This window comes from Mastacembelus armatus, chromosome 17 (genome assembly GCF_900324485.2).
Source record: "Mastacembelus armatus chromosome 17, fMasArm1.2, whole genome shotgun sequence".
Lineage (NCBI taxonomy): Eukaryota > Metazoa > Chordata > Actinopteri > Synbranchiformes > Mastacembelidae > Mastacembelus > Mastacembelus armatus.
Genome location: NC_046649.1, coordinates 17639878 through 17660557, shown reverse-complemented (window position 1 = coordinate 17660557; position 20680 = coordinate 17639878). Strand labels below are relative to the sequence as shown.

At 36.0% G+C, this 20680-nt stretch overlaps 1 protein-coding gene across 1 annotated transcript; it reads left to right on the top strand.

Moving 5' to 3' along the window:
• The first annotated feature begins 1033 nt into the window (after positions 1 to 1033).
• On the top strand, positions 1034 to 19140 carry LOC113134207 (macrophage mannose receptor 1-like). The gene is made up of 33 exons (XM_026313446.1): positions 1034 to 1248; positions 1471 to 1827; positions 2187 to 2360; positions 2556 to 2711; positions 2947 to 3057; positions 3321 to 3458; positions 4133 to 4312; positions 4557 to 4711; positions 5040 to 5153; positions 5768 to 5883; positions 6452 to 6600; positions 6691 to 6890; positions 7249 to 7361; positions 7496 to 7568; positions 7658 to 7811; positions 8363 to 8401; positions 8619 to 8782; positions 8865 to 8926; positions 9247 to 9347; positions 9478 to 9620; positions 9794 to 9899; positions 11529 to 11656; positions 11901 to 11927; positions 12112 to 12150; positions 12339 to 12371; positions 12782 to 12884; positions 15954 to 16186; positions 16825 to 16990; positions 17267 to 17440; positions 17582 to 17698; positions 18094 to 18252; positions 18484 to 18510; positions 18599 to 19140. The coding sequence occupies exons 1-33, from the start codon at positions 1185 to 1187 to the stop codon at positions 18856 to 18858; spliced, it is 4335 nt and encodes a 1444-aa protein (XP_026169231.1). The 5' UTR covers positions 1034 to 1184; the 3' UTR covers positions 18859 to 19140.
• The last annotated feature ends 1540 nt before the right edge of the window (positions 19141 to 20680 follow it).

Genomic DNA, 20680 nt, shown 5'->3' with positions numbered 1-20680 from the left:
TTCCAATATACTGGCTCTAGTAATAACCATCAATGACCACCCATCATCAGTCAGTCCATCATCATGGACACTGTCATGCTGAAACAGACACATATACCCTTCTAGGGATCTGACTATGGGAGTAAACCAGAGAACTAGTAAAAAGATATCATCAAGTTTAATGAGATGATGCAAAACAAATCATCTGCTATAGTTTTCTCATAATTGGCTTAGCATGTAAGGACCCTTAGCCTTCTGGGTTTGTTTACTAGTCTGGCTTCTTGTTTCTGAGTAAGGTTGCCTTCAATCCAGACACTGTTTGTTCTACTGCTGACCTTTTTCTGTTGAGAATGTACTGCATGATCACACAAGCAATTCTATTAAACACACTTTACATTAACTATGATATGTAGCAAGAACAGTAAAGAACAGTAAAGTCTGGGACTTCTTGAGAATAAAAAGACACAAAGTCAGCATTATGACAGCTTCCACGTGAATATTGCACAATACTTTCTTCAGTCAATAGCTTTAAACAACAACAGAAATGTTCCCTACCATCTGTGTGGATCATTTTGGGCTGTATCAATTGCAATTTGTATCACATCCCTCGTATGTCTGTGTGGTAAAATCATAAAAATCAAATGTAGATTCAGAAATGTAAACTCAGGAACACTACTGTAGATGATTTACATCTGAAATAATTTAATAACACAAGATGCAGATGCATAATTGGGGAAAGATAAAAAGAAATAAATCACAATCAAAAATCACAATCAAAAATCAGAAGCATTTTGGTTCATGTGATCGGTATCTGTGTGGACTGTCTGCATTTTACAAGGTCACTTATATTAGAGCACTTCCTGTTTTCAAGATTGTCAGTTAATTATGCAATAGTGCACATCCCACACAGCAATGTGCATGTTGTTCCTGAAATGTAATGACTTTAACAAGCAAATCACCGAAGTGTGCAAATATCATTTTGGTTTCAGTTAAAAAAAAAAAAAAAAAAAAATTTGCCCCACCTCATTCATTTAAAGAGAAATTCTAAGAAAAAAAATCTGAGACAAGTCATGACGACATGACGAGACAGGATGTATCCGTACTGTTAAGCCTGACTTTCGACCAACAATCACACAGCTCTTAAATCCTCTGTGAGAAAAGCACGGAGTCTTCTGCTTTAAGACATTTTTGGAAGAAGACTAGCAATGAGGATAACTCTTACAGCTTTTGTGTTCCTCATCCAGACATTACTGTGTCTGGCTTCAGATGGTATAGTATTGCACTTTCAGGCTTTTGAGAGATTAAGAAGATGTGAACTTGATTCTGTATGTGTGACTATTGTGTGATGTATATTACATACTGTATATTGTGTCACCTGTGTCATTCACATGAAGTCTTGCTTATCACTGTTCAGTACTGACATTAAAGCTGCTTTACTTGATTTTAAGAAATTGAACAAGCCAAACGTGTATACTACTTCTTTCTCTACAGATTCACCATTTCAACTAACTAACAAGGCCACTGGTTTTTGTTTGGTTAAAACAAATAATAAATGCAATGACATACGCTGGACCACTAGTGACAGACTTCTGGTTGAAGAGAGAAATAAGTGCCTGGGAACCCAAGGGAAAACTGTGGGAAGTGAAATAAACCTCTACGACTGTGATGAAAACAGTGAACTCCAAAAGTGGGAATGCAAGAATGAAACAATGCTTGCACTTAAAGGCCAAGAGCTTTACATTGAGGTCACTGCAGATAACACAGCAGTTCTCTCCAAAACAGCAGGACCAAATAACCACCTCACAATTTCAGGGACATCTAGAGGGGCTTGCACAAGGACATACAGAGGTAATGTAACATATTACCATTGTCACAGAATAAAGAAATACAAAAGTAGAATGATAAAGAGAGCAATGCAGATGTTGCAGATTTGCATATCAGATATTTACACTTTAGCCAACAGAAATGCATTAACACTATTAATATTTAAGCATTGATATATATATATATATATATATATATATATATATATATATATATATATATATGTGTGTGTGTGTGTGTGTGTATAATCAATCTTTATACATCTTTATCTAAATTGTGCAAAATATATATTTTAAAGTGGTTTATCCTGTTCATTAATGGTAAGTCACTGCAGGAAAACAGTTACTGAAACAAATCTTTGTTTTGTTCTTATCACATTATAGAAGTTATTTCCATTGGTGGAAACGGTGCTGGAAAGCCCTGCATGTTTCCCTTCATGTACAGAGACCAGTGGTTCTCACAATGCTCCACAATGGACACCTCACCTGAACAGCCTTGGTGTGCAATTGAAACAAAATATGAACAAAATGAACTCTGGGGCTACTGTCCAACTGATTGTGAGTACTACCTGTGAAAACATAAAGTAATGGAACATATAAGTGCAGCTTTTAGAAACGTGTTAAAGTATTATTTGATTTCACAGTAAAGACTAGCATACTATTAGGTGAGCCAGCATTATAACGTTGGGTTACAAGGAGAAAGTACTTTATTTTGTAGCTAATATTAACATATTTTGCATGTGTATTTAATAGCCAGGCAACACTGGGATTTGCACCCAACCACTGGAGCACAGTACCAGCTCAACACTGCAGCAGCTCTGACATGGTCCCAGGCTGAAATCAGCTGCAAGCAGCAAGGTGCCTCCCTGCTCACTATCACCGATCCTCATGAGCAGGCTTATGTCACAGGTGAGGGGGCACTGATGTTACACTGAATTCACTTTTTGTTGTTTGTTTCTTATGATTGGTTTTTCCACAGTGAGATTCATAAAATGTAATGTTTTACAGAATATAGAATATTAAAAAAAGACCTTCTTAAAAGCATTTCTAAATATTCTTAAGTGTTGTAAAAAACTATGAAGAAGTTCTAACATTATGGATAACATGTCATTGTCATTTTTGTTGCCTTTGTTACTTCTAACAGCATTACTAAAGAATGAGGCCACTAATCTCTGGATTGGGTTGATCCAGGATACTGAACATGGCTGGAAATGGTCTAATGGTGCACCCTACCGGTATATAAAATGGGACTCAGGTAGAGTTTTCCTCCAGTTCAGTCCCTTGTCTTTCTATGCCAATATATTAAAATTGTAAGATATTACAATTGTATTACTATTAGTTGTATTAATAATGCCTGGTCAGTACCAACAGGCTCAATCATCAAGAAGCTGGCAAGTACAAAAAAAACATTTAAATTTATGGTTCTGCAGGAGGTTCATGCAGGAGTAAAAGAAATATGACAACTGATATAAGGTTGTTTGCAAAACATGTCAAGTATATCCCCTCATCTTGTTTTAGGACATCCCCTTCCTTATCCGGGACACAACTGTGCAAATATTGATTCAGGTGTGCGGTACTCCTGGCAAAGCTCACCTTGCAGCAAGAAACTGGGCTACATCTGCTACAGTAAAAAAGCAGAGGAAACTCCTACTTCCGGTAAAGACAAAGATCTAGTTAGTGTGAATGCTGAATCAGCATTCACACTAACGAACTCACATGTTGTGAGGTCAGGTTTTCTCAGCTTCTCCTCTTATAGTGCATGCTTGAACTGGTGTGTCACTGTCACTCCCCCTCCCACATCACTTTGCCATCACTTTATTCTTCATGCATACTGCTTTCATTCCTTCATTTCTTCCCTTTTTTCAGTTATTCCTTCTTTTTACTCTTCTAAGAAAACCTTCCTTCAAATACTCCTGTTTGGTTACACATCATTTACCTTCAGTATTTTTCAGCAATGTTCATCTGTTTTTAAACTACACTATACAATCTTTCTACAATTTTGTATTTTTTGTTGTTTCATTCTAATTTTTGTTGTTTCATTCTTGTTTTTCTTCCAACTCATATATAATTCCTTCAAGTTCTTCCTTCCTTCTCTATCCTACTACACTCCTTCACTACATTGTCTTCTTTTATATTAGTTGAACACTTCTTTCTTTATCAATTGAAAGCCAATTTATTTCTACTTCATCATATCATTCTCTTTCCACCCTTTTCAGCAATGTATTCACACGCATCTTCCGCAGGAAATGCAATTTTCTAGTCTATTCTAACGATAGTTACCAAGCTATATCTGTCACTCAGTCCTACACTTTTGTTCTTTTCAAAATCAGCTGTTCATACAAGCTTTTGTTCAAAACCCTGGATTCCCTACAACGGCCACTGTTTCTACCTTGATCGTACTCAGAAAACATGGTCTGATGCACAGAGCCAGTGCCGTAATCAAGGGGGGGACCTTGTGAGCATCCATAATGTGGAAGAACAAAGCTTTGTCATCTCTCAACTTGGATATGGTAGGTGAAAAAAATAAAATACACATAGAAGTTTACCTCTACTAAAGAAGAAATGCTTCCAACAGACAACATCCCTTTAAGCCTCCATGACTGTTGGCCAGAGAACTGTGTCGCATTACCCTGTACCTCATATTCTCTCACAGTCAGCTGAAGAGTGATTCAGTGATAGGGACATATAAGTGAACCAACTGATGTCAATTAGGCAGGTAACAGAAAGACTGTTTTCTTTTACCCATGTCTGCAGTTTCCAATGATAAGCTTTGGATTGGACTGAATGACAGGAATACAGAAGGTCTGTTTGAATGGATTGACCATTCTACTGTCACCTTCACTAGCTGGAAATATGGGAATCCAGCTGTGGGCACTGATATTAAGGACTGCGTTATGATCACGGGTGAGGTAAGGTGCCATATAGTAATACACACAACATATACATGTTCACAAATAACATGTCCAATGATACATTTGCCTGATTTATCAGGCAGAAAAAAGGAAAACTCTGCAGTTTCATATCCCAGTTTATTTCACCGTATATGTAACTTGAATATATCTATTGTGTACTGTCTGTAAAGTATGAAAATTTGTGTGTAAATTTGTCTTAACTTTGTTTTTTGGATATAACAATTCTTGTACTTCAGTACAGATTGCAGTAGGCTACTTTACAGGACATCCAATGGCCACATAATAAATAAATAAATATGTTACTTTACATTCTACTTTGTTGCAGAATGGAAACTGGGCTGATCAGGCTTGTGAGGAGAAGCACGGCTACATTTGTATGAAGATGAGTGCCTCACAGCCCACTGGAGAAGAAGTGGAGCAAAATGAAGGCTGCAAAACTGTGAGTTTAATGACTATTATCTCTCTTCTTTTCTCTTATCTATCACTAGGAACTGTATGGTGCATTAACAGAAGCTATTAATTAATTTCAAACAAAACAGAACAAAGCAGAAAACCTTACTACCCAAATTTAGCCAATGAGCTGGTGGGCAGCTTAAGAGCAAGTTATTTTCCTTTAGAAACTGCTTTATCTAGGAGCTAAGATGGATCTTGATTTAAAAACGTGTCTGGAGTCTGTGTGTTTCTCAGCTTGTTGTAGATGTCCCCCAAGTGGTGAAAAGGGAAAAAAACATCAATGCAGTGTTAAAATATTTCAGTTTATATGTTGCACTGCATTTAGGCTGAGAATTCAATTAAATAATTCTGTTACTACCGTTTAAGTTTTTTATGGCATTGGTTTGAAGGCAAAAGATGGTGGAGTGTGATGCTTTCAGCACTGTCATGCTCAGTCACTTAGGCAACTCTGTCAGTCCCTTCAGATACAGTAAAATGCAGAAAAGGGGATAAATGTTTTTTTACTGAATGGTTTGTGCTCCCCTAAAAACAGATTACCCATAGCAAATTTTCAAAAATTATCTACTTTCACTTACTTTTTTCCTATTTCCAACAATCCAGGGTTGGAGGAGACATGGCTCATATTGCTACTTCATTAGCACAAGAACCAAAACCTTTGATGAAGCTAAAGATGACTGCAAGAGTTCAGATTCTTACTTAGCTGATGTTTCAAGTGGGTAAGAAGAACTTGCTGGATTTAAAGTAAACTACTAAACTAATGGTACTGACACTATGATTAAACGTTTTTGATAATCTATGTTATTTAGTAACTAGGGATGCAGACTTTAAACAATTTTCAGTTAATTTATAGAAAATGGCAGACTTTTTGCATAATAAAGGTAAATTTAAGAACAGACTGCAGAACAGACTGACTTGAATTAGAACATAAACAACACAACAAAACAACGCACATGGTGATTCAGTGGTTAGCACTGGACTCACAACAAGAAGGTTCTGAAATTTAGTTAAACTTTCCAAAGTTGAATTTTTTTTGGGCTGACTGTGTTCAAAGCATATTTTAATAAAGTACTGTTTGTCTACAACACTAGCACTGCAGCCATTGCCCCCTATGTGCAATCAGTAAACAGGGGCAACTCCTTAACAGTACAGACAAACTATAGCACCTTTTCATTACAGGTTCTTGTCTTATGCACTGCCATAAGACGATGTATTTATATTTAATCAATAATTGATACATTTCTTAGTGGCACTATTAAGTCCTGTGATCATACTTAATATTTTCAGGTTAGATAATGCATTCCTTGTCAGTTTGGTGGGGATGAGACCAGAGAAATACTTCTGGTTAGGGCTGTCAAACCAGAAAACGACTGATGAATTTGTGTGGACCAACACAGACTTAGTGAGGTTTACACACTGGAACTCTCAAATGCCAGGTATGAAGAAATCTGACAGCTCATCTGTATAATGTGGCAGAAAATTGTATTGACACTGACATTTCATGATTTCTCCCTCAACAATATAAGGTCACCGACGGGGCTGTGTTGCCATGAACACTGGGATTTTTGCTGGCCTCTGGGATGTGCTGCCTTGCACCAATAAGATAAAATACATTTGTAAGCACATGGCAGAGGGGGCTATTTTAACCCATGCCCCACCTACTCTCATCCCTCCAAAGTGTGCGGATGGATGGACTAAACTGGGATCGAGAAACTACTGCTTTAAGGTACCGCAATACAGTCACAAGAACAAAAGGCAATTCTAGCCTCTAGGACATGTTTTCAAATCTGCCTTAATACAATAGACACAGAGAGTTATTGAGAGAGTTATATATAAATTTATACAACTACCCAAAATTTAAAAAGATATTCTATTCTACAGGTAAGATGAAGTAATAGCTTCAGTGCATGCCATGGCACAGATATACAGATATATAGTTGTACTACTAGGTACAAACAATATACTGAAACTAATCAAAAAACGTACGCAACCAAAAGGTGCAATAAAACAATGTTTAATGATGTTAAGTTTGATGTGAAGTGACACTACCAAATGATGTTGAATATCTTGGTCTTGTGGTTCAGTGGTTTTCACAGACCCAACGAACCTGGTATGAGGCCAGAGACTATTGTATGGCCATTGGAGGAGAATTGCTCAGTATCCACAGCGCTGCTGAGCAACATCTACTACCGGATCGGTACAGTATGACTGGCAATTTAACAAAAATAACTTGTTTTAGCAGATCATAAAGGTTGGCTAATGTCTAGCAGATAACAGAGAACCGGCTTCTTTTATACTTAAATAATAAATATTAGAGTTTGTCCATTCTAGCCATGACAAGGTCTGGATTGGACTTAGTGCCCCTGACCCAGCAGCCGGTTATGTATGGAGCGATGGAAGCCCAGTGAGTTTTCTATTTCTATAGTCCTTGTTTTTATGGGACTCAAACATGTATATGAAAGTGTATTTATTTATCGTTTACTTTTGTTGCAGCTGCATTTCCAACACTGGGAGGATGGAGAGCCAAACAACAAAAATAACGTAGAATCTTGTGCTGAACTCACTCTATACAGGCGGGACAGAAGTGGGTCTTGGAACGATGTGCACTGTGAGACATTCCATGGATGGTTGTGCCAGATCCATGCTGGTAAAATGACTGAGCATCTGAATCCATTTCTTTCCATCTTGTTTAGTTATCAAGGTTTTGAAGAGAATTTAACTTGTTTTACTTGATTTTTGTTCCAGTACAATACATTTGTAGATTGTACATTTTCTTGCACAAATCCAATATATGAGAATGAACAATGCCAACATGTTGCAGAATTACAGAGATTACTTGCAACAATTACTTACAACAAAAAGGACAGTTTATGGGAATGTGTAAATGATCTGACATCAGTTTGATGTGCAAGTAGAAGTAATATAGCAAAACTAGATGTGCAGAGCATTCTGAAAGATGAAATTTGTATATAAATCCATCTTAAACTTCAGAACAGAATGTACAGCAGATGGCGGAGATCAGTTCATACATGAGAGAAAATCACAAAAAGCATGCTATGTATTGCTTAATTGAGCAAGCCAGACTTTCCAACATCTTCATCATATATAAGGGTGCACACAGTCTCAACTCAAAGCAGCCTACTATCAGTCCAATGCTCTAATCAGTGTTCTAAGTATAAATATCTTCTGCCCTTACAGGAACAACTCCAAAAACTCCCCCAGACGTTGTCACTCCCAGTAAGTATGCCCCAGTATTTCTGTGCATTAAGCTTCTGTTACTTGTACGACTCCCACCAGTATGGCACTGAATGTTTCTGTCTAGACTAACAGTGGTGAACTGCTATCCAACTGATAGCCCAACATTATCATTGATAAAGTCCTGCTTAGTATGATTTAAAAACCTGAAACTACACATATATTGAAAATATTTAACACGTTTCTAATAATTTTTCAGACTACAATATCACCACAGATGGGTGGGTAGTCTGGAATGGGGATCAGTATTATATTAACAAAATGACGATGGCCATGGAAGAAGCTCGTCACTTTTGCCAAAAAGGGCATGGTGACTTAGTCACTATAAACAATGAAGCTGAAAGTGTTTTTTTATGGAAACAGGTGAGCAAAAACATTTAGACTACTACATTACAAAAGCTCAGAACATAATAAAATATAAGTATTACTTGTTTTACATATGCAGATATCCAGAACTTCTGGGAATTACTGGATAGGCCTAAACGTAGATCTGGATGGGACATTTACGTGAGTATGAAGTAATGCATAATGCATTCATTTATAGATCTCAGAGGGTACTGCAGAGTTAAGTAGGAATTTTGTTCCACATAAGATGCAACCTTTTTCACATTACACATACTGATTTATACTGTTTTTATACTATACTATTCACATAAACATTGATGAGTGCAGCTCAAGTATTTCTTCAAATGAAATTTGGTTAATTTTGCTGGGTGTCATTTCTGTTAAAGTTTTTTTAGTGTAACAATTTTTATCATTAAAAAAAGATGAACGCAAGACTGTCACATGAATGTATCTTTTAAATTAACTTCTCGTATTCCAAACAGGTGGATGGATGGTTCTCCAGTAGTATTTCAAAGGTGGGACGAAAATCAACCTGATTTCAAGAACAGTGATGAGAATTGTGCTATCATGACTTCTTCTATGGGTGAGTAACCTAAAATTGGATTTTTACTGGTATCTAGTGAATGTAGTATTTACATGAGATTAGATTTTAAATGTTGAAATGTACATCACTTTTACTGAAATATGTTTTTCAAATTCTGGGTTGTTCACAGGGTTCTGGCATGATTATAATTGTGGCTTTGAGCATCGTTCCATTTGTAAACGTAGTGGCTCACCACCTGTCAATGCCACTGTAGCGCCAACAGTTCCTCCAAAAGGTGGCTGTCCACAAAACTGGAAAAAATTTCAGTCAAAGGTCAGAGAACACTATTATTATAGTTGTTTGAAGAGATGGAAACACTGATATTAAACAGGATTCAACTGTCAATCTGCCACAACTGCTTTTTTTAACACCGATTTCTTTGTGTCTAAAATTCAATTACTGCTCTTCCAAAATACACCACTAAGCTGTTGATATTTCACCAACAGTGTTACAGCATCAATAATAGCCAGAAAGCGACATGGGAAGGAGCAAGGGCACAATGCAGGGCAATGGGAGGAAATCTGGCCTCAATTCTCTCCAGACATGAGCAAGGTGTGGTTTTATTTTTTTTTTTCCAGAGAAAAAAATATTTATATTTCAATCAATATTTCACAAAAATTCCTGCTGAGAATTACAGCAATGTCAACCAGAGACATTGGGTCTTTTTATTGAAAGGTTAAACAAATTTGAAGTTTTTTTTTGTATTTTATTTTATTTTTTTATACAAAACAGTTGTCAGCAAGTAGAACATGTATGTATACAATATAGCTGATGATTAAGCTGTGCATGGTCTCACATTTCCTTTTGTTTCTTTTTTTATGTATTGAAACATATTAAAGATTACAGGTAACATCTACATAAAAGTACACTGTACATGCTTTATGCCCATTTGAGCAGAATTAGCTTCTCAGAAAGACAAACAATACAAGCTATGCTGCCAGTTTTATGTCCTTGGTTAATAATATGGTCAAAATAAAAATGAAGAAAATCTGACTGAAAAAAATTGCAGACAAAGGCAAAAGCACTTCACTAGGGTGCCAACAATCTAAACAGTGGCCCATAGGGATGTGCGGTATACTGATACTGGAAAAATACCAGTGTATATTATATTACAAATGGTACAATATCATAATTTTGCTCAGTTCGGTATACCACAACGCGGCAGGGTTAACCAAACTGACGCAAAGCCAACAAGTGTGAAAACAATGGATCAAATAGGTCAAACTCACTCTACACGTCCAAAAGAAAGCAGTAGAAGTGAAATATGGCATTACTTTGCCTATAAAAGTGATGAAAAAGGTGAACTAACCGACCTTAATTCACTAGTCCAGCAGTAGAATAGGGGTCCAGCAGTAGAGTGGTGCTGTATGGAGTTTGATGTTTAAGTAATTCATTTGAGTTGTGTTTGGGCTATGTAAAAAAGGTTTATATATTCTTATAACCTCTACTGAAAAGATATGAAGAGATGATCCTATTTTAATTACATCTCTTCCATTTCTTCCAAAATCTGAATTTGACCTATGTATTTGACCTATTTTTTTTTTAACATTTTCTTCGTACAACTGTTCATGCAGAGTTTCAAGCAGTGTGTTTAATAAAATTGCTTTCAATTTAATTATATTTTTAATTAGTTATTTATCACCTATGGCATCAATTTTGTATCGATACTGAGGTATTAGATCCTAGTATCGAAGTCAAAATTGTGGTATCGAGCCATCCCTAGTGGCCCAGCTGCATGCAACATACTGTCAACTCGGTCAGGGCCATTACTAGACTCCAGCAGACAAGCTGCATCTAATAATTCAATACGATTCAATTCAATTTATTTGTATAGCGCCAAATCATGATACAAATCATCTCAAGGCGCTTTACAAAAACGAAAAAAAAAAAATGGATTACTGTTGCAACAGCACATCATCAGTAGGGTAAAACTAACCTGTCTCACGACAGTCTAATCCCAGCTCATGTTCCCTATTAGTGGGTGAACAATCCAACGCTTGGTGAATTCTGCTTCACAATGATAGGAAGGACACATTTTATGTTGTTTGTTGACCCACATACTGATAAGAAGAACTGAGAACATCTGATATCCCAAGAATACAGAATAAACAGATATTTTACAGAAATCCAGGGACAGATAAAAAAAAAAGACCCTAAATCCTTATTATGTTGCATTTTTAGTGTTTTTGTCCAATCAAATGGCCGAGGCACCAGCTACAGACCTGTGGATTGGCTTCCATAATCTACATGGTTATTCATTTCACTGGACAGACGGACGACCAGTGCGATACAACAACTGGGCATTTGAGGTAAGTGGACAGTGTTTTAGAAGAGTGTCTAAAAGGATAATTACATAGCGAGTTGCAGAGGCAGAACACATTTATCAGTTGAAAAACATGCATTACTTCATCACTGTTATCAACAGGGTATTTAATTGTAATATTTTTTGTTTTATTGGCAAGCCATAGCTGCAATTCTAAAAATATTTCTTTGTAGTGTAGTACTTTTTTGTTTGTGTTTTTGATGAAAATGTGACCCATTTCTCTACTGCAGCGCAACCATTTAAAGAGACCTTCCTGGGTAACGTTTAAACTTTATTGTACTTGAGGCATAATTATGTCACATAAGTGCAGAAACAATGGGAGTTATTCCTAGAGTTTACCTAATTTTTATTTAGGACTGTGACAAATATACTTCCATATGATTTCTTATACATTTTTGTTTTTTTATTAAATATTTCTTACATATGTTTTTTCCATTGCAGCATTTACATCACTTTCAGAGATACAGTATCCATGATGAGGTACAACTACTTTGATTATATAACAGCAATGTGCAATACACACAATACACTTGGAGTAAATATACATCATGCTTTTATAAGCTTGAGGTTTGCCTCTGGCATACACAACCTTTGTCCAGAATACCGATGTAATATACTTTCTGCTTGTGCACTCATCACAATTTATACATCTTGACTATTCACCACAGCTGGATTACGGGATTCCTTTTTTTGATAATGAGGTAATACTCTCTTTTTGCTATTTGCAACATAAAGCTTGTCATCATGCATATTAATTTAGTTTATTATCACTTCTGGACTAGTTAGTTAACATAATTTGCTTCATCATCTGAATATATCTATATCAAAATATCTGAATAAAAACAACAGAGAACCATTTTAGAATTATATTATACTGGATACACTTCTACTGTATGTCACTGGACCTGTTAATGTGAATATGGGTACCTAATAATGGTGTCTCAGTTAATTAACATGCATCACATTCTGTTATATTATTCAAAATAATAATTTTCTATTGATGCAGAATTGCTTCTACCTGTACAAACTGTATCATTGCCACTCTTTCATGAAGCTTGATCTACCCAAAGTTTACTGTCAGTCTCAACATTCTCTCTTTGTGCTTCAACAGCAAGGGTGTGTTCTTATGACTACTAATTCTAAAACTGGCACTGGGAAATGGATAAAAAAGTCCTGCAATGACACCAATGGATATGTCTGTCTTCGAAATCTTGGTGAGCCTATTCTTTACCCTTTCTCTTAAATGTATTTCCTACAGTCTATAATGGTTTAGAAGACGACGACTGGCACAGTATTGTTCATTTGTAGCATCATAAACTGTCCTGCTTCCTGATACATCTATATTTCAATATTTCTAAATTATTTCCATTATCTTCAAACTATGTCAGCAAAACCTTTTTGCATTATGAATGAATATACAGATTGACCTCCAGCATTAATTGGAAAACATACACTATATCAAACTGAATGGAACCACAGGGGGGCACAATCCAGTGTCTTCACGTGCCAGTCCCAAGTTTGGGTAAATGCAGAGGGTTGTGTCAGGAAGGGCACCCGAGATAAAATTTAAGCCAAATCAAACATGCAAATCACAAATATGACTTCCATATCGGATTGGTTGCGGTCCGGGTTAAAAACGACCGCCACTGGTGCTGTTAACTTACAGGGTGCCAGTGGAAAATGAACTACTTTGAGAACCAAATTTTCATGAATAAAATAAGATTAAACTAAATAAACTAACATCTGATCACACAATGAGAAAATGTTTTACATTTTTCATTTTTCATCAACAAATAAAAACTAAATGATAATAGGGCAGTCGTGGCCTAATGGATAGAGAGTCGAACTTGTAACCTGAAAAGTTCAAGTCTCAGGACCTGCAGGAATTGTCGGTGGGGCGGAGTGAATAGCCAGCACTCTCTCCACCTTCAATACCATGACTGATGTGAGACCCTTGAGCAAGGCACCGAACCCCTAACTGCTCCCCAGGCACAGCAATGGCTGCCCACTGCTCCAGTTGTGTGTTCACGGTGTGTGTGTGTTCACTGCTGTGTGCGTGCACTTGGGTGGGTTAAATGCAGAGTGGAATTTCCTAGTTTGGGATGAATAAACATAGCATATGTTTGGGATGAATAAAGTAAATTCTTAATCTCTTAATCTTAACCCTCTGGGGTCGACGCACGCGCCGGCGCGTTTTGACTCATCTTTTTCTGATAAGGCCGAAACAAACTGAAATTACTCCGTCAATTCTGATCGTACAGATAAAAGAAGTATATCATTCAAATCTGTAAAGGGTCTAGTTTTAGTGGCATACTATCATAATAACAACAAAACGTTGTGGTTTTTTTAAATAAAGAAAGCCGACAGGGTGCACTCTCGGACTTTTCTGTCTCTGCCATTTCTCTTCACAGACGCGTAAATAAAACAACCAGAATCTCAGCGAATACTTGGCTCATAAAAATAAGAATTATATGGCTAGAAAGCTTGAAATGTTTTCTTTTGAGTGAAACAATTCAAGTCAAAAACAAATCATCACTTTTTATTTAATCCGTATGAACGTAAGGAGAAGTCCGTTTTTTCCTGTCTCACCTCATTACAGGTAATGCGGTCCCGCCTTGTACACTGTCCACTGTTCACATGTAAATAATCTCAGGTGAACCAGGTAAATATGTGCACGCCCCCGAGAAATGACACAAAATATCAAACTTCATCATAGAATTTACTCACTTTTTCGACGCGTTTGGATGATGGCGCGTTACGCACGTGAAGCGGCGCTCCTTACATTCCACACAGAGACAAACAGTTTAGCTTGTCCTCAGAGTAAAAACACTGATTTTAAGTGAAATGAGGATCGTTTGGCTCCTCATTGTGTTGTATTGTACAGCACTAATCCGTCCCATCTACATTGACTGAAAGGCTCATTATGCGCGCCTTTGTCTGGACGTTCAGTGCGTCTTTTGTGTTCTCAGGTAAATCACATGACTATTCATCCTCAGACACACCCTCTTGCATATGGCCTTTCTGGACAAAAAGTGTCTTAGAAAATTTAAATCAGTGTATTGTTTACTGTGAATGTGTGAACAAGATGACATTCACAGCACTCTGAAGTAAACACTTTAGCCTACAACATGCTGGTCTCCAAAGTCTTGTGAACCAATGTTCTGTTTGTGTTTTATGGTCTTATTTCAGTGAGTAAAAAATTGTAGTTTTTCACTAACCATGCATAACCACTTTTTTCTCAAAAACACAATAATGTATAAACTTGAAGCTCACATATTATTGTAGCCAATTTTGTGCTGATTACAGTGTTATTAGACTTTAGACATTAATATGTTTAAAAAACACTGAAAAAAGCACAAATGTCAGGACATGTCAGAATTTGTCCAGGCCCCAAAAACCCCCTCAGACCCCAGAGGGTTAATCTTAATGTGAAAGACAGATAAATGAAATCCTGACCAATTGAATGCTAAATTTTATACAATGACCTGCAGCATTTTTGGAATTGTAAATGGTAGCTCCTGTTCAGTGTCCTCCTCCAGCCAAGATACCACTTGTTTCAAAGTTTCACTACTGTCAATAAGCATCTTATATTGAGAAAATGCAAAAAAAATAACTGCAAAAATATATTATATACCTTTACCTTCTAAAGGTAGTGGACAGGGTTTTAGCACAACTGTGAATGAATCCGCTTTGTGCAGAGCAGGACACACAGACACTTTCCCACAAACTTTGCCATAGGTCATGGTAGTCATGGTAACAATAAAACACAAAGATGGCACCTGCTGGAGCCTCAAAATGCTCAAAATATATGAAAAATTAAAAAGGACAAAAAGGATGAAAACTACTTTTAGTTTATGTTCACTAAAACAAAACAATTAGCCAAAAATAACATTTTAACAAGACTAATATACACTTATATCAAAAGACTGAATCAAATTAAAAAGTGATCAAATTAACAGTGGTCCCAGTGATGCCAACTTTCACTCCAGGAAGTCTTTTAAACTTTACGGCTACCAGGAAAATATGTTTTGTAATAGAATGACATAGGTCCAACAATATAGTAACTACATTGCACCACCTTTAATCAATTAAGTTATTCAAAACAATTAGCAATTTTTTTACTGACATCCCTAGAACTACAGCAGAACAGTCTTATAATTGGGTTAGGCATTAATATTCTTTTCAGGCAAATGGAAAACAGCAACTGCTAAACATCTACACAGCAAGGGACTAATCTTAAGAGCAATGTAAAAACTAAATGTTACATTTCTCACCCTAAATAGACCCATCTCTCCCGGATTCCCCTGAACCGACAACTTCTGCCGAATATGTCAAAAAATTTAATGACTCAATCAAGGTGGTTACTAAAAAAATGAACTGGGATGCAGCCAGAAAAAACTGTGAAGATGATGGTGCCCAACTGGCTAGCCTGCGAAATGACTGGTCACTGATCTATGCCGAGCTAATGGCTTTGAATCTCCAATCTCCTCTGTGGATTGGACTGAACAAAAAGCAGGTACTGGGCAAAAATTGCCTTATAAAAGAACATGGCAAATGATACAACTTTAGTGAAGTTCAATGTTTTCTACATTTCTACATTCTTCTAAATATGTAGCATTATCCAATGCTAACTAATTATAAGAAAAGCAAAGAGAGTAATCTGATTAACAAAAAAATGCATTAATTCATCATTTAATGTAACAAAAGCTAGAGCCCGACCGATACATCATTTTGCTGATTTTAATCGGCCGATATGAGCCTATCACAGATATATTGATATCTGTGAATATGCCGCAGATATTAACATTTTTTAATGTGCATTTAAAATATGTTTATGTATATATATATTGTGTTTATATACAGTATTCTATATACAGTACCAGTCAAAAGTTTGGACACATGAAGTGAAATGCGATTGCCTTTGCAAGTGTATCCAAACTTTTGACTGGTACTGTACTATAACATACACATAAATAATATCGGTCAATATATCTATATCGGATTTTTTTTAAAACTTCTTAATATTGGTATCGGCATCAGCCCCAAAAAAAAACATCGGTCAGGCTCTAACAAAAGAAACTGATTTCTTTGCAAAAATCTGATTTTATGCTTTGAATTAACTATGTTAACAGTTTGTTAAATCTTGGCTTTCAGACTAATGGATATTTCAGATATGTTGATGGCTGGCATATGACCTCATCTAATTGGGGTACAATGGAACCAAGCAGTGACAGAAACTGTGTGTATGTGGATGTGGATGGAAAATGGAAGACTGCTGATTGCACTCAGAACATGACAAGTATTTGTATGAAATCTACAGGTGAGGCTCTTTTGAATTTTGATAAACTCATTTGCAACTCTTCCTAAATCCCAAAATGTAAAAAAATATACTCCCATTAAAAAAGAAAAGTCATATATTTGTCATTTTCAGCATCATAGATTACATTCTATCATTATCTTACCATTGTATTTTGAATTCAATAAGCTGTCATTTTTTGGTTCTACAATATTGCTCAGTTCAGTGCACTGGATTTAAAAACAGGTATTGTAAGTTGTTGATGTGTTTAGAGTAACATCAATTTTTTCTCATTCACAGATATAGCTCCAACAGAACCAAGTGAATTCCCAGGATTTTGCCCAGAAAACTCAGAATCACATAGTTACAGATTTAATCAAAGATCCGACTGGATACCATTTAAGGGTTATTGTTACCTCATTCTAACACAAAGGATTGAGTGGCCAGATGCATCTACCAACTGTGCAAAACATGGTAAGAAAATAATAATAATAGGGATGGGCATTTCAAGGTAGAAGCTGTATTTTACGCAAACTAATCACAAACCGTTAACTACAATTAAAGATACAGTAACTACAACCAAGAAATTTTTGCTTGTTTTTTTTATTTGTGAAGGTGGATCTCTTGCCAGTATCGAAGATCCCTCTGAGCAGAATTTCATTCTAAACCATTTGAAAACACTTGAAGACAGCCACAGCTCTTTCTGGATTGGCTTATATAAAACACACAAAGGTACAGTCACAATGTCTGTTGTTTCATGAAGGAAATATTCAGCTACACTTTGTTGACACTGAAAAAGGATAAATGATCTTTGTAAATCACAAGCAGTTTAAAAACTCAAACGGGCAAGGACCAGCATGTTCACTAGAGTGTTTTAGGATCTTGTAGCTTGTTTTGATTTTCATGCGCCAACCTCACTTTCATCAAAGTGATTTCCAATGGCATGTCAAAGTACATCCTGGCTTTACCTGTTAGGAACATTATTTAAATATTATCATAATAAGTTGTATATTTATAGTTTGATACTATGAATTTATTTTATTAGTTTTAAAGTGACCTAGTTCTGTCATTTTAACAATTCATTTTCAGAAATCAGTAACCAAAACTGAATCTCTCCTTGTCTCCAGGCTACTGGCAATGGTTGGACAAAACAGTCATGGACTACACTAACTGGGATCTAGATCAACCTGATAGGCGCGATTATGGAATGATTAAAGTTTCAGATGGGAAATGGAAGACTGGAAATAAGTGGAATGATAGACCATATATTTGCAAAACACCTAAAGGTGAGACCATCATACTTAATAGGACTTCTAAGGAAGCTTGAATAAAAATGTTTTTTCCATCAACAGGAAAGTCTAATACATGTCTAACAGTGTTGAAATTTACCAATTTTACAAAAAAAATACATTAGAAATAGTTTCTTTATACTACATACCTAAAGTATGTAGTATAAAGAAACAATACAGAAATGTAGTTTTACATTGTTGTGAATAGTTGTTTTGTCCTGTTTCCAGTATTACCAAAAATGCTATCAACATCAGGTAAGCTACATCCCATCATGATTTCATTTTTCATATGTATGACTGTATTCTTTTGGCTGATAAACATCTGTATATTTATTCTGTTCAGCACCTACCATAATGAAGCCTCAAACCCGTAGCCACATAATTTTGGCAGTGGTGCTGATCATTACTGCAATTGTCACTGGGACAGTCATCATCTTCCTCTTTAAGAAGTCTGGCAGCCGCCTACTTATCCCTGAAAAGTTGACTACCTTTGACAATCCACTTTTCTTCAGCAATGAGAGGGCTCAAACTAATATGGTGGACACTGCTAAACTGGTAGCAAATGCAGAGGAAGAGAACCCTGGGCCTACTGTAACAGTGTAATGTTAATACCAGTGTTGAATGGTTGTATAACTAATAGCTAATTTTATTTTCTACTTTGAAATGAAAGTTTCAGAGCAGTTGTAATTACTGGCCTTAATGAAAAAAATGATTTAAGCTGTAAGATGTCTTATTTGACATTTACTTATAACAGCTTACCATAATATTTTGCTTTTAAACTCCTATACCTGCTAAGATTGTATTATGATTTTCTGTATATGCTACAGAACTCACAGTATGTAAAACTAATAGATGAAATGTCTAATAAATCTTTTACAAACAATGTCACATTGGCTCATATTTCAACTTAAGACTACAGGATATCATAGTGTAGATGACATTTAACTCATAACAATCTGGGCAACTCCTAACATATGTGTTTCTGATGAAAACGTAAATGACTGCATCAAAAAGATTTTATACTGTATACAGCAGTAAACATGGGCAAGACCACATTGAATATTATGTTTGAATTATCCATAAACTTTAAGAGGAAAATCCTAAAGGGTTTATTCATATTGAACTGCTTAGCTTAACCAACTAATGTTTAATGGGGTGTTTACATTTTTTACTCCATGACAACAGTATAACATTTCTATGCCCATTTGTGTTGCACAATTTTTTTTATTAAATTCAATATGTTTAACAGAAATGCTAACAGGCTTAACAGCTGTGGGAAAAAATTTGTGTACATTAAATCAATTTGTAAAAATGATCAAAACTAATTCATTGCTTGTGCACTGTCACAGACAGAATTTTGTTGTCTAACGATAAAGGATGAAATTCAAGTGGAAATGTATCCACAAGTTCATTCTAAAAAGCAGGGATGTGTGTTTCTTCAATCGCAAAATACATTAGTCAAACACATTTTTTATATAGCCTCTCAGCTATAAAACTGTGTACAATACAATGCTGAAAAACTAAACTTGGTATGAGTTATATATCCCCAATCAATTTCAAAATTACCTCATTTTTATTTCTTAAAATTGTACATTTTTTCATTTTAAATATTTGTTATGTTTTCTATGCTCTGTTGTGGATAAAATATGGGGTTATTAAATTTGAAAATCATTGCCTTCTTTATGAATGTAGTTTTTATATAGCTTCCAATTTTGGAACAACTGTTTGCTAAAAAGACCAAAACATTGACATCAGCTCTTACCATCAGAACTTGTCAAACATTTTAATTACTTTAAACCTTAGTATAGTTATCCATTATGCACAGCCACCAATGATGTATATTCTGCAGCATGACAACAAGACCAAATATACAACTACAATCATCAAGAACTACTGACAAGAAGAGCATGGGTTCATATAACAGCCAGGCAGTTCCCACAAAGCCCTCCATCTTAAAGACAAAAACAAAAAGGAAACTTAATGCTACACTTAAGGGCACCTGGCAGAACTTCTGCACAGTCAGTCATACTGCTCAGTCAACAGGGGTCTCAACAGCTAATAAATACAAAAACTGGAAAACAAATCCGCCGGGCCGTGCACCCGTGACTGTTCAGACTGCGCAGCACAAAACTTAATTTTCACAACATCAAGAACACCGTTAACTAATGCTAACGTTTGTTGTAAAATACACAAAGCCACAGAAATCAATCAGAAACATGACTCACGTTTTTTGTTGTAGTCATTCCTCCGTTCCTTCATTGAAATGGAAGTATCAATGTATATAATGTCCCAGTCCACTTCTCGTTGTGTTGGCCATTTCGGTTGTTCCGTTGTTGACAAAAATCCCCTTCTCCTATCTCCAGTGCTGCTAGCTAATGTTAGCTGCTAAAGCTATTCAGTAACAGACGCAGAAAACAAGCTAGCT

What these genes read in the sequence shown, in the direction of transcription:
- LOC113134207 (XM_026313446.1), top strand. Translation starts at nt 1,185, where the DNA reads ATGAGGATAACTCTTACAGCTTTTGTGTTCCTCATCCAGACATTACTG. An exon ending in GATCTGGATGGGACATTTAC is followed by an intron (nt 8,927 to 9,246) that starts GTGAGTATGAAG and finishes TATTCCAAACAG; the next exon opens with GTGGATGGATGGTTCTCCAG. An exon ending in TGTCTGTCTTCGAAATCTTG is followed by an intron (nt 12,885 to 15,953) that starts GTGAGCCTATTC and finishes CACCCTAAATAG; the next exon opens with ACCCATCTCTCCCGGATTCC.